The sequence below is a fragment of the Lissotriton helveticus genome, chromosome 3_1 (genome assembly GCF_964261635.1).
Source record: "Lissotriton helveticus chromosome 3_1, aLisHel1.1, whole genome shotgun sequence".
In the NCBI taxonomy this organism is placed as follows: domain Eukaryota; kingdom Metazoa; phylum Chordata; class Amphibia; order Caudata; family Salamandridae; genus Lissotriton; species Lissotriton helveticus.
The window spans coordinates 1691347298-1691362715 of NC_136061.1; the positions used below are offsets into that span (position 1 = coordinate 1691347298).

The following is a 15418-nucleotide window of genomic DNA, read 5'->3' on the forward strand; positions in this document are numbered from 1 at the left end:
CATTCAGCTATCCTTTTACATTTGACGTTTGGCCAAAAAATGCAGAACTCAGTTTGGAGATTAGATCGTACGATTATGTTAGATCAAGAAGCCATGGAGACTGTAGAAGGCGAACTGGATGTTTTTCTGACTGCGAACATAGATTCTGCCAAGCTAGATGTGGTTTGGGACACGTGCAAGGCATTTTTGAGGGGGAGGTTGGGGGCCTTAGGGGCAAAGAAAAGAAGGTTATATTATAGTAGAATTATTGATCTGGAAGAAAAAATCAGACAACATGAGGCAAGGATCATGGGAGAAAATGAGCAGCAGCTAAGGGACCAGGCCATTTTCGACAATTTAAAACTGAAGGCTGAATTAGTTACAGTTCTTGCAGCCAGAAACAAAGAGAGATGGGATGCTAGCAGCCTGGCACATTTTAGTTATGGAGAGGGGTGTGGCAAGCTTTTGGCATGGAAAGCAAAGAAGGACTTGGTTCGAAACTTTATCAAGGAAATTAGAGTGGATGGGTCTGAAGGAGACACGGCCATTACAGATAGTGGAGAGATTGCTGAAACTTTTTTGAGCATTTCTCCACGGTTTATAAGGAGGAGTTAGTACCAGACCCTCAAGAGGTGATAGCATGGACACAGTTAATAAAGCCACTCCCAATCCAATATAAACAGATTTTGAATTCAGAAATGTCACTGATGGAGGTGGAAAAAGCCATAAAGAATGGTAAGAGAGGTAAGGCCCCAGGACCAGACGGTCTTCCTCTGGAGGTCTATAAGACCCTGATTGGCTCAATTGCCCCTTTTTTACATCGAGTATTTAATAACATCTTTAGAGGAGATACAGCGATGCCGGAGTCTTGGAATGATGCGGTAATAGTCTTGATCCCAAAACCCGGCAAATCACCTAAATACTTAGATGCATACAGGCCAATATCATTATTAAATAATGACTATAAATTGTTTACTAAAATTATGGCCGATAGATTGAGTCAAGTTATCTCGCACTTAGTTCATGAGGACCAAAAGGGATTCATGAAGGGTAGATATTTAAAAGAACTCACCTTCTCAGTGGTTGGCGCAATAGACATTGCAACAGTTTTTAATCTCCCTCTTGCTCTTATTGCCCTTGATGCCGCCAAGGCGTTTGACCGTGTGAATTGGCTTTATCTGAAGAAACTCATTCAGCATCTAGGATTAGGTCCAAGCTATGCTAACACCTTGCTATCACTGTATAGCTCCCCTACCTCTAAGGTGCTTGTTAACGGCATTTTGACATCCTCTTTTAGGGTAATGAGGGGTACGCGTCAGGGATGCCCGATTTCTCCATTATTATTTAATTTGTATATAGAGCCGCTTGCCAGTAGGATTAGAGCTATGGATACAATAGCCCCCTTTAGGGCTGGTGAGTGGAATAAGAAGATTGGTCTCTATGCGGACGGTATTATTATTTTCACTTCAAACTTTTAAGAGTCAATGGGAAACATATTTAAGCTCACTAAAGAATTTGGCAAGGTTTCAGGGTATGAAATCAATGAGAGTAAAACAGAGCTAATGGCATGGAACTTGGACACTAAAGACATTAAATGCAAGAAGGAGATGAGATACTTAGGCGTGAGAATAACGCAGAATATAGCGGACTTAACAAAAACTAATTTTTTTAGGGTGAAGAAAGAAATAGGGGCTATATTGCGAAGTTGGAGTCATCTACCTCTTACTCTGTTTGGTCGTACTAACCTGATTAAAATGGTGATTTTACCAAAACTTACTTTTCTGTTTGAAACAATTCCCTGGGACTTTGATAAGAAGGGGCTTAAGAGATTACAAAGCGAGATTTGTTCTTTTATTTGGGCCTCTAAGGGATCTCGCCTATCTTGGAAGAAAATTAGAAGAAGATGGGACAAGGGCGGGCTATCAGCCCCAGATTTTTTGTTATATGACTGGGCTTTTCGTTTAAAAAATTTGAGAGAGCTTATGGGAGTACCGAAGGCTACAACCATCGGGCATATCTTCTTGACTATGTTAAGCTTGAGCAACTATGATGAGGACGGATTCATGTATAAATTTTCAGACCCAACATTTTTTTAAAAAGTGAAACTGAAAACTCTACAGGAAGCAGCAGAGCTCTGGTATAAAATCAGGAAACTAGCAAAGTTGAGGTATTATGGATATAGGTCGTCCATTTGGGACACACCGGGAGCACCGTCTTGGGCAGAGGATGCATTGGCTGTCCCGTTGAAAATAGCAGGATTAAAAACTTGGGGAGACCTATTTCCAGAGGGAAAGCTGATTGGCTGGATACAAGGGGCACAGGTGTGGGGTAAAGGGTTATCTAAATTTAAATACTTGCAGATGCAAAGTTGGGCAAACAAGTCGGACACTGTCATTGGCCTCCAGAATGACTTTGAAGACAAAATACTTTCTCCACAATCATTCAAGAAGGAAGTTGCGATATGGTACTGGGCAATGGTGGAGATGGAAGACGGCCCGTTCATATTGCCGGAACTGCTATGGGGAGATTGCTTGCCGGACATCGCCACAGAAAACCAATGGCAAGTAATGACGACTATACTTCATAAAACAGTAAAATCTGCAAATTTATGGCGAAATGTTCTGTTTACTATCCATAGAGCCTATTGGACTCCCCGTAGATTATCGAAGTTTAAAGTTGGTGGACGGGTTGAGTGCCCAAAATGCAGAAATATAAATGTGGACGACCTGCACATGTTCGTGGAGTGTTTGAACATCAGGGAATTTTGGGAGGCGGTAAGCAACTGTTTGTCACAATCAATTGGCTGCACGATAGAGGTAAGCCCTGAATTAATTATTACTGGGAGATATGATTTACATGATAATAAAATGAATGATAAAGCAAAGTTAGTTTTCTATGGGGTTCTGCTAGCTTGCAGGGAAATCTGTATGGGTAGAAGCTACGACACCGACACTTATGGACTGGTTAAAGAGCATGAGATACTTTGCAACACTAGATTCCAAAGGTCGGACGAACAAGAAGCATAGATTTTGGTTACTTTTTTTGCAACACTATGGGTAAGGAGTGGGCCTTCGCCTTGGTATATTGTAAGACACTAGGACACAAAATGAAAAATCCTATGATTAAGGCCTTGGCCTATCTCGCAGGCGTGTTGAGCAGGTCCGTCCTTTGTGAAGGAGGAGTCGGAGACTGGGCTGCGGCCTCCAGTAGGGCTGTGCCATTGTCTTTATAGGGCGGTACAGAGGATTTTGGCCCAGTGCTGGCTGGAGAGCCGCATATGCCTGAGTCTATAGCCAGCATATGAGATAAAAGCCCAGGGCGGAAACAATCGAACAATGGGTGGCGTAAAGGCTAATGAGGATTAAAAAAAAAAGATTTAAAAACTACTCTGCACTCTGCACTCACTACTCACTACTCTGCACTCACTACTCACTACTCTGCACTCACTACTCACTACTCTGCCCTCACTACTCTGCACTCACTACTCTGCACTCACTACTCTGCACTCAATACTCAGTACTCTGCACTCACTACTCTGCACTCACTACTCACTACTCTGCACTCACTACTCTGCACTCACTACTCTGCACTCACTACTCGCTACTCTGCACTCACTACTCGCTACTCTGCACTCACTACTCTGCACTCACTACTCTGCACTCACTACTCTGCACTCACTACTCTGCACTCACTACTGTGCACTCACTACTCTGCACTCACTACTCTGCACTCACTACTCTGCACTCGCTACTCTGCGCTCGCTACTCTGCACTCACTACTCGGTACTCTGCACTCACTACTCTGCACTCACTACTCACTACTCTGCACTCACTACTCTGCACTCACTACTCTGCACTCACTACTCTGCACTCACTACTCTGCACACTCACTCTGCACTCACTACTCACTACTTTGCACTCACTACTCTGCACTCGCTACTCTGCACTCGCTACTCTGCACTCACTACTCGCTACTCTGCACTCACTACTCTGCACTCACTACTCACTACTCTGCACTCACTACTCTGCACTCACTACTCTGCACTCACTACTCTGCACTGACTACTCTGCACACTCACTCTGCACTTACTACTCACTACTCTGCACTCACTACTCTGCACTCACTACTCTGCACTCACTACTCGCTACTCTGCACTCACTACTCGCTACTCTGCACTCACTACTCTTCACTCACTACTCACTACTCTGCACTCACTACTCACTACTCTGCACTCACTGCTCACTACTCTGCACTCACTACTCTGCACACTCACTCTGCACTCACTACTCACTACTCTGCACTCACTACACAGCACTCACTACTCTGCACTCACTACTCTGCACTCACTACTCTGCCCTCACTACTCTGCACTCACTACTCTGCACTCACTACTCACTACTCTGCACTCACCACTCTGCACTCACCACTCTGCACTGACCACTCTGCACTCTGCACTCACACTATAATAATCCTTATGTCCTGTAACCAAGGGTTTGCCATTATTGAAATAGTTCACTGCAATAACCTACTTTTCTTAGCCTTGGACATGTTCCTTACTAAGAACCGGCATGTTAATAAATATATAAATACGTGTGACTAAAGCAGCATTGAAAAACAAGGGTTTGCCATTATTGAAATAGTTCACTGCAATAACCTACTTTTCTTAGCCTTGAACATGTTCTTTACTAAGAACGGGCATGTTAATAAATATATAAATACGTGCGACTAAAGCAGCATTGAAAAACAAGGGTTTGCCATTATTGAAATAGTTCACTGCAATAACCTACTTTCTCTTAGCCTTGGACCTGTACTTTACTAAGAACGGGCATGTTAAAGCAGCGTTGAAAAACAAAAGCATCTGCCTTCAATTAGCGGCACCTCTGACAGCTGCTAATTGAGAATTTATGGCATTCTCCTGGAAGGGGAGACACCATGCACGCACACACAGGCACAGCTCAAGAAAACTACAGAGTCGTGAATGCGCGAATGGACCCTGACATCTGGTAATTGGTAATTGATGGCATCTCAGGCGCGTTCTGGCACACAATATGCAGGAACTACAGAGAGCAACATTCCTAGGGCCTATTGCGTGAAGCCTTACAAAAACACAGCTGTGAGAGGACGAATTACCATGCAGATGGCACAGAACACCACGAAACGTGCTTGCGCACTGAAGATTTTTCAAGCATGATCCAGAAACCCCTTAACAATACGGCTCGCAGCTCCTCCCCAGTTCTGACGAAGGGTGACGACGCCGAGCCCTAAAAAGGCTCTGTGTACTGCTCCAGTCCTCGGTACTCGTGATTATAGCAAACATATTTTTCTTTTTGTACATGAGACAGACGGCTGTGCATGCGCTGTCTTGACCCAGATGTTCGGAGGTCACCATGGGCCATGTGCCTATTTTCCAGCCACCTTAGATCCTGTTGCAAGGGCTCTCCCAGGGTGCCTACGGGCTACCGCAGTTAAGTATGTGCGGAAAATTCGTTCCACAAGTGGATTTTGAGAATTTTTGGCAATTTCGCCATTGGCGAATCATGCAAAATTGCCCAAAAATCCGCAATTCGCGAGTTGGCAGATTTTTTTTTTTGTTCGCACTTCAAAAATACAATCTCACACGCACGGCATTGACTTACCATGATTCTGCGTTCGCTGATGAGTTTCCCTCCCTGTTCGCGTGCGCTGTGATATTTTGGCAGCTGGCCGAGCGACGCCGCGATCGCGAACACGGCATTGCGACCCTAAACAGGAAATTGCGAACGCGAACACGTCATTGCGACTCGAAACAGGAACTTGCGAACGCGAACACATCATTGCGACCTGGCTGGTAAGTGGAAACAACATGTTTGCGACCATTGCGACCGCATGCACAAGTTCTCGTTCCCGAACTGGTAAAAATAATCTCGCAAACTAGCAAAAAAAAATCGCAAGCTCGCAGAAATTGGCAGATTTTTGCGAATCGCGATTACGAATTCACGCGAATTCGCATATCGTGAATTCGCATATTCTGCCCATGCTTAGTCAGAGTGCGGGGATCGTCATGAACTCCCCTCTGACTCTGATGGTCCCCCATTCTGTAGATACCCTCCTTAATTACACAGTACCTCACTAGCGCATGACTCACAGGATATGAACTGACACTGCCAGCCACATTACCATCAAAAGATGCACTGTACTAAACCCCGCCACATTACTCCCACTGGATACACAGGATGCATGCTTAGACCCACATGACTGCATATTAAGGACAGAGAAGGAGACGAAGGGACAGGTTGACTTACAGGATACCCCGATAGCAGAACCAGAAGGTACACTGTATGTAGACGGATCATGTCTCAGAGCGTTAGATGGTAACACCTCAGCCGCCTCCGCCCTCACGACATTAGGCCGAGGAGTAGAAACAGCTCAGAATCCGCAGTGCTCTGCTCAAGCAGCAGAATTAGTGGCCCTCACTAGAGCCTGTGAATTAAGCAAAGGGATGACGGTGAATATTTATACTGACAGCCAATATTCCTTCGGGTGGCCCACAACTTTGGGAGGTTATGGAAAGAAAGGAATTTCCTTACTTTCCATGGGACCAAGATTCAACATGGCCCCCTAATTCACCGATTGTTAGACTCCCTGAGACTCCCCAGAAAGGTGGCCATTATAAAATGTAAGGCCCATCAGAAAGTGACAGATGATGTTGGGAAAGGCAAGGCCCTGGCTGACCAGACGGCCAGACAAACAGCTCTTAAGAAAAGGGAAGGAATGTATGTAGGAGGTCCCAGTAGGTGGGTGGCAGACGAGGGCATGGTTGCAAACACAGTACAGAGTGTGATTGATATTCAGTCCCATACTACTCCTGAGGAACTAAGGGTGTGGAAGTAGCAATTAGCAAAGGAGGGAATTGATGGTTGCTGGGTCCGTACGACTATGGAAAGACAATGGATGTTACCTGACAGTCATGTGCTAGCAGAAGTTACGATGGCCCATTGTCCTGCTCACATCAGTGCAAAAGGGATATGTAAACTGTTGGAACCTACATGGTACAACTCTAAGATACCAGCATATGCTGACAAGCTGGTTAAAACATGCATGATTTGCCTAATGTATAACCCAGGAAAAAGCACAGTTACTTCTAAGGGAGGATTCTCTCCTCCTACTTTCCCTTTTGAAGTCCTCCAAATAGATTACATCCAGATAGACTGATGTAACAATTTGAAATATGTCCTAGTGGTGGTCTGTACCTTCAGCCAATGGGTGGAGGCCTACCCCGTCAAAGACTGCACCGCTCTTACTACTGCCAAAGTGCTATTAAAAGAGTACCTCCCACGATTCGGTTTGCCCCGCTTGATCTGGAGTGACAAAGGGACACACTTACGGCTCAAATTATAGAATATGTCTGTACAGCATTGGGTATAAAACAACATTTTCATGCAGCTAACCACCCCAAGTCAGCAGGTCTGGTGGAGGTGTACAATGGCATCCTAAAAACTAAAATGGCCAAAATAGTGGCCGAGACAGGTGTCACTTGGGTTGATGCTCTGCCCTTAACCCTACTGTCCACAAGAACAACGGCCCACACCAGGAAAGGGCTATCCCCCCATGAAATTGTGTTCGGGAGGCCTGCCAATGTATGGGGTGCCCCACTGCCTAAGAAACTGTCTGATGTTGAATAACCTGTATTAACCGATTATCTGTACAGTCTGACTAATACCCTTTGTACTCTTTATCACCAGGTGCATGAGGCCATACCTGACAAAAGCGAGGGCCCAGGACATGTTATCCAACCTGGTGACTGGGTCCTGATCCGGAACTTTCAACGGACTAAGAGCCTCGAGCCCCGCTGGACACAGCCCCGTCAGGTGTTGCTGGCCACCCACACCGCCGTGAAAGTAGAAGGTTGGAAGAATTGGGTGCATTTGTCACACTGCAGGCGTATGCCTCAGCCCCTCCCTTATGATCAGTGGGTGAGGGAAGGATAAGGAGACTCAGAAACAGAACCAGTCCCGACGTTTGTCCCATTCAGCGATGCCAGACTGCCTTCTACATCTACGGAAGCAGAGAGTGACAGCATACTGAAAGGAAGGGTGGTACCCTCCCTTAACTCTGCTCAACACCAAGAACAATTGTTTCCCGACCATACTGTCCCTATTTCCGACCAATATAACTTGCGCCCCCGAGGGAAGGCTTACCCTTTACTTCGCCAAGTGCCTATAGGCTGTACGGCTGTGATCTTCCCCGGCTGAGTGTGTCAGACTAAGGTACGCCATAGGGCCCTTGGCACCTGCGCCCAGTGAAGCAACCACCAATCACAGACAGCCACTAGAGGTCCCTAGCTTAGCACAATGGCTGCCGTCCAAAACACCAGAATCCAGAAACAATATGTTAGTCTCCGACATAGTAAATGCTTCATGGCCACCGTGGTCACACTGTTTGTCTCCCTCATCCGGTCTAACCTTGGTTGGCTGTTACTGATCTACCACCCTGTTACCTCACCAACTCCTACCCTGACTCCTGCAGAACACCAGTATTTCACGCTATCAGCCCACGAATTACCCCGCTGTGCAGAATTCTTCAATAACGCCTTTATCCAAATGTTGCATCATCACCAGCTGATCATGAACTGCTGGGTTTGTGGACTGATGCCGCATTCCATGATACACCCTGTCCCATTCTCTCCCTACCCCTTTTCCATCTCTGGGTCTTGTCTTGCATGGTGGATGTTGATACAGGAGGCCTACACTGTCAATGGTACCGCCAATTCTGCCCTTGGAACATTTCGGGATGACTTCTGACGGAACAGATCTGGCCATGTCAATGCTCTTTTTTGCCCGACCAGCTCATCCACAACGCTACTATCTCCAGATGAACTCGGTGAAATGGCAGTATTCAACTCAACTAATCGACGAACATTTTCCAGATTCCGCACAAGAAGGATAGTGCCTGATGAACGAGACACTGTGAATGTCATAAATGTGCAAGGCTGTGTCTGCATTCATGGCCTAGGGACTAAGAAAATTGGTACCAGTACGTGTGATATCACACAAGCTCTAAACTCCACATCTCCTCCGAAGCTGGTGGCATCCCCCAACACCTATTTCATCTGTGGCACTGCCGCCTACACTTGGCTCCCCCGTAACTGGTCTGGTACCTGCTATCTGGCCTTCCTCCTTCCCCCAACATATTCTACCCATGGATGTTATCACCTGTCAATAAAGGATACTCTATGCTGCTCACGAAGGGGCGCCATATCAGCCGAGGATACAGCAGGCCAGGAAACAGGGGACTTCTTTAAAGGTCCTTGAAGCCACCATCACAGTAACAGCTACTGCCCTCTCCAACATCACTGCAGAGCTGCAGGCGGACCGCCTCATATCGCTCCAGAACAGAATGATCCTAGATGTCATCCTTGCTGATCGTGGTGGAGTGTGTAAATTGATCGGCTCCAGCTGCTGCATGTACATCCCAGACAACGCACCTACAGTGTACGATGCCATCCAACGTCTGCATCGCCTTTCTTCCGAAATTCATCTGGATGAAGGCAACTGGTCCCTCGCAGGCTGGATATGGGGCCTCCTTTCCCAGTGGGAGTGGAGGATCCTCATCTTCCTTGCCTTGGGAGTAACTATCCTGGTCTCCTGCTGTTTGTGCTTTCAGTGCCTGCCAGTGCTCTGTAAAATGTGTGTCCAGACCATCAAGCCTCCACCCTCTAACATTCACAACACTAATATGATGATGATGCTCCAACAAGAAACCGATGGCCTTATGAACATTGACATTTCTTAAAGTATTTGCCACTCAATGGCAAAAGAAGGGTCTGAGGAAAAGTGTTCTTCTGATCGGCATCATTTGTACCGGGACTCCATTGCTTTTTCATTGCCATCTAGTGTCAAACACTTCCACACGACCCACCTGGTCGTTTCTGCTGATGCCTGAGGAAATTCTAACTGACACGACACAAACCATCTTGCAGCCTGCATTTCTGCCCAGGAACTGTCACACACCCAACACCCTCTGTTCTTTGCAGTTCACCTGAAAGCCACAAGACACTCACACCCTGTGTAAATGATTTGTTTTCCATCTCCTGCTCCCAGCCTGGTAAACATTCTTGACACCGTGATCAGGTTATCTGGACAATGGTCTGACTGCTGGGCCTTGATCAGAGTGATTAAACAATGACCTGAAAGACCGGGCTTTGATCAAGGTGATTAAACAATGACCTGAAATACTGAGCCTTGATCAAGCCGAGTGAACAATGATTTGTGTACCAAGCCTTGACCAGGTCACCATCTACAAACGTTGCCTGGATCTGGTTATCAACTGCAAACACTGCCCTGATTGAACAATGAACTAACAGCCAAAAGACTGAGATGAAAAAGTATAAAAGAGTTGTAAGCTGCGGAGTAAAGCAGCAGCTTCCTCTGTCTATTTCTGACGAGCTTGGAACTCTGTTCCATAGCCCGGGCTTTTTGAATAAATCTGGGTTCCTCCTGCAGACGAAGGCTCCTGTGTCTCCTTTACTACGTATGAAGGGTATGGAAGGCTTGGGCGGTTCCCCCGCCGCCGAGACCCAGTAAGTGGGTTAATCCGGTTCTTCACTGCTTACCACTGGTTGGCTTAACAGTCACTCTCATTTTCATGTTTATTTGATGGCTAGTCTTGTTCATTTTGTATCTGCTACTTCCCTGTAGCACGTAATTGCTATCCACATAATTCCACTGCACACCATTCCACTACACACCACATACATCCACTCCACTCCAAAACACAAAAGAAAAAACATTTACACTTACAATGCCAATAGCTCTAACTCTTGCAAATGTGAGACCTATTGCATTGCAAATGCTTGTTTCATGAATGGGGCAGGGTGCAGGTTAAAGGATGTGGTGAAATACAGGAAAGTACAAAAAAACAACATCACTCTCTTGGCCAAAAGAAATGTGTACAGTTTCACCTTGGTTTTAGATAACTGTAACCGTTTCATAGTTGGCTATAGTTTATGTCTTTTTTTATATTTATAGAGATGCTTAGCTACAGAAATGACAGGAAAATTGTACATAAACTTTGATATATGGCTCTTACCATAATCACCATACATTGTATTGTTTACCTTACATGCAATGGAGTTCCATGTATTGACAGTATATGTGAGTCTTTCTTTAAGAGTTACTTCTTTATGCAATGTTCTATCCTATATGGTCACAGTGAATCTATCATTATTACCACCCCCTCGAGAAAAGCTAATCCAGTTCCCTATGCACTCACTAGAGGCCTGCATGCTATTATGGGGTAGCACTGTGCCAATACTGTGCAATAATAAGTTGAACTCCATTGAATGGGGAATTACCATGTGGGACTAGATTTACAGGTCATAAAATCATACGGAATGACCAATTTGGGCTTTAACGCATACATTTACAAACCTGCTCTGAGCAGGTGGTAAATGTATATGGGGGGCATCTGCATGGATGCAGGTGGGGGTGGGAGTCAGGGCAGCAGCAGAGAAAAGGGGCAGCTAATGTCTGGCAGGGTGGAGCATTTAATACGCCCCCTATTTGAAAAAAAGAGGTGATACAGCCACATTCTCATGCAATTTTACAGGGTGGAATTACTGCCCAGTAAAGTCAGGAAAAATTGAGTGCAGGGACACCATGCCACTCATAATCAAGCAATGCTTAATTCCATATGGTAATTTCACTTTGCCTGACTAATAATCAGGGCCTAGGTGGTGCATTTCTCCTGTGAATTTCAGTTCAGTTGCTAACTTGAGTGCATCGGTTTATGTATGCAAAAGTGTAAACGTCTGTATAAGAGTGACTTGGCAACATTGTAGAAGTGAATGTCTGCCTTATTGAAAACCCAGTGAGGTTCGTTAACATAAGGAACTGGTTTTACTTTCTAAATTCAAGGTCTAAAAGTCTGTAAACTCAGAAAAAAATTTGACCACATAATATTTTGCATTTGTGAATGAACGATTCCATTTATCGTCCACCACTGAGCAATTTTCTGAAATCGTCTGTGTTCCATTAGCTATTCCAATCGGCCCACTTTACATATTGCCATGGTACATTTATTAAAACAAATGAACATTCCAAATTGCCTTAAATGGATTTTTAGCAATTAAAGATAATTTTACTCACACCAGTTAAAGAAAAAAAGACTTCAATAGATGAAGCTGAATGTAATTGCTCATTATCAGCACTGCAACAGCAGACATTTTGAGTATTCATTATTATGAATGGCATTTGCAGGAAAATATTGTGGTTTGCTTTCCTCAAATATCATGGTGGGCTTTAATTAACAAAAGTAAAGTGCGTCCAGTGCATCGCCATACCCGTTAATTGGATCAACAACTATTCCCCTCGGATGTGACATTTCTCCTTCTAACAATGTTTTTCGACTTTGAGAGGCTTTCTCCAATTTGGCGACATTAATAGTTTTTCGGTGGCCATCATTGGTCCAGTAAATATTATTTCCAATCCAGTCAACTGCTATTCCTTCTACATTGTCAATATCTGTAAAGTTAAGAAGAAATATTGCTGATTATTCACTTAACATTTTCATACCGTTTGAGCAGCGCACAAATACACGTCTACTATGTTCGATAACAATTCGATGAGACACAGTTTTTTTATTTATAGGGAAGAAAAATTTACAGATATAATAATACCAGCACGCAGACAACCCCGATAGGGAAAAATACAAATGTGCAATCAGTTCAAAGGAAGCAAGAATTTAAATTGAAAATAAAGCTATAGAAAGGTAAGCAAAGTAATGAGGATTTCCACAGGTTTGACACCAATGTACGCTCTATATACTATATATGATAGGTTGGAAAAAAGAAAAGATCGGAATTCACGTTTTAATGATTGAACTGTCTTCCTAGGTGCATTTTCTTCCAGATGTAGTGCGGGTAAATCTCATGAGAATTATTGTGTGCGTGGGCGGTCACCTGTGCGAAAATCACCGCTAGGTTTGGTCTTGAGTAAGAAAGGCTTGCAAGATACCAGCTCCATTGTATTGTCCATAGAGTTTCAAACGTCATGAGCTGAACATTAGTAGTGCAGCAGCACGACACAGACACGTCGGTTCATTAGATTTTGTGTGTGTGAAACAACGGGCAAATTTACAAGCTCCGTTGCATCGCTCTTGCATCACGTTGTTCTGCAGGACCCATAGGAAGAGAAAAATGCCTCAGGGGATTGAATTTCTGTGGGAAGGTGCTCCTTTTTGCATAAAAACAATCCACCTTACAATGCAGGCTAGGTAGTCAAAACAGTGCTGGTGCAGGAGAAATGGAAGGGATGTGCTGAATTCTTTTAAATACAGTGCATTCCTTCCCTTTCCCTGTCATGCAATGCAGAGCAGCAAGGTGACTTGCTGAGCTGCACTGCATAAAAATCTCATAAATCTGGCCCCAAATTGATTGGCGTGAGAAAATTACGAGATCAATACAAGAATAAAGAAAGAGGAAAATATGTAGGGCATGCTTGTATGTAGGATTGTTTGCTCAATAAAAATTGCACCACTCCAATTTAAAAAGCACCTTCTGAAGCAGTGAGTGGAAAATCATTGTGATGCAGCTAGTTTATTGGTAGGGGATTCCTAGTTTTCTTGTCTCCCATCTTGAGGTAGATTTATAGTCTTCTGTGAATTTATAGTTATTTAAAAGACCCATGTTCAGTTCATAAGGCCGTCTTCAGCTAAGCATCAGTTGAAAATCGAGACTGTCTTTGTATTGGCCGCTTAACACAATTGAGTGGCTATGTAATTTTTTATAATGGGTAATTGTGTGCGTTACACTTCACCTATTATAAAGAAATTAGAGACAGGTTTTTAAATGGGGTTTCCAAAATCCAAGTATTTTAAACTGAAATAACTATTAGGTATGTGATCTGAGGTCACAATGCATGCTACCAGTGTTAGCATCAAGGAAAAAGGCGCATGAGTCACTGAGCATAGTTAATTTAAACATTTTCTTAATTATTTTCTGCTCTGGCTTTCTAGTTGTACAGTGACAAGCAACGACAAGCAGAGAGGAGATATTTATGACACATCTTTATTTTTTGCACTCTTTGGGTAATTATAGAAAAGTTAGAATCTTACTGCATGTTTCTACATGCTCTGAGCATCTGCCTTTTTAACTGATTCTAATATTTTTCTGCAAACAAATATCTTACAGCTTTTTTGATGTATTTAATTTTTCACTAGAAATTCAATTTAGTTTTCATGTTTGTAAACACGCTTGTTCTTTCATATGAAACAGCTATGCACCAGGGATTTGAGTGGTTTTTGGAAAGGTGGTGGTGTGAATATGTATTATAAGAAATAAAGTACCCCCTGTCGTACATGTCAAGGATATTGCATGTCGAAATTCCATATAACCTTTGGCCACGTTCTTCTTTATGGTCATACAGCATCTCAGAGAACTGTAATACCCTTATAACCTATGGCTGAGTGTACTTTTCCCATATATTATTGCTGGAAAGCAACCAACTTTTTTGCATCAATGCAATGTTTACAACATAAGTGTGATTGAGAATTAGCAAAATGTTTATCAGAGAGATACATGACTTTCTGTGAGTTGCTTTCATTAGTGTTACATTTGTGTTCCACATGTGGCAAGAGATTTTTTGCATTCAATTAAAACGATTGTTTTTCTTTTGCTCTCGAAGTTCCTTAAAAGTAATGCACATTGCGTTTTCACGGTTTGGCTTTACTTTGCATCAAGAGGTTGCCCAATGAGTGGAACATATAGATACCCACAGTAACACCCATGATTGCTGATGGAAACTGTAGCTTCTAAAGTTGGAAGACACAACTTTGTGCCAAAAAATGCCTTCTCGGGATGGAAGACAAAATGTTTTCATTTCTCATAAATTGCCTGCATAATGTTTAATCATAGTATAATGGACTGGAAGGGTATAATCCCAGTGCAAAGCCTATTGTGGATTTCATGCATATACCATTCTACTATGGTGCATTGGTATATATGTGGTTCCAGACAGCCTGTTTGTGTGCCAGAGCTAGGGAGGAGAGCAGCAGTGCAATAGCTTAGAAAATGCAACTCTGCAATGCTCTCTCCCTCAAGCCAATGTAGCTCAGCGACTTTGGCTGATTCACAGCATTGAGCTAAAATTATTAAGGGCTTGATTTGGAGTTTGATGGACAGGTTATTCTGTCACAAACATGACTGATATCCTGTCTACAATATTAAAAGTTTATTATATTCCATGTCACATGTAATACTTCGGACAGGATATCAGCCACCTAATATCATATTATAAATGCTCGACTAACTATTAACTTATACATTGTTATGTTAGTCTGCATTACAGTCCTTGGACATACCAAATCAAAGAACTATCATTGCATTTTCACATCCTCTTGTGTATTGATTACACCCTGAAATATAAAAGTCTCCCAATCTCCCCTTCGTCTGCTCTTCTCAACT

At 43.6% G+C, this 15418-nt stretch overlaps 1 protein-coding gene across 1 annotated transcript in view; it reads right to left on the bottom strand.

The window, feature by feature from the left end:
• LRP1B (LDL receptor related protein 1B) overlaps nucleotides 1-15418 on the bottom strand; it is a 3812342-nt gene that overhangs the window by 2301167 nt on the left and 1495757 nt on the right. The window contains exon 12 of the mRNA XM_078683424.1: nucleotides 12299-12479. Coding sequence (XP_078539550.1) covers nucleotides 12299-12479 — 181 coding nt within the window. The remainder of the gene's footprint in view (nucleotides 1-12298; nucleotides 12480-15418) is intronic.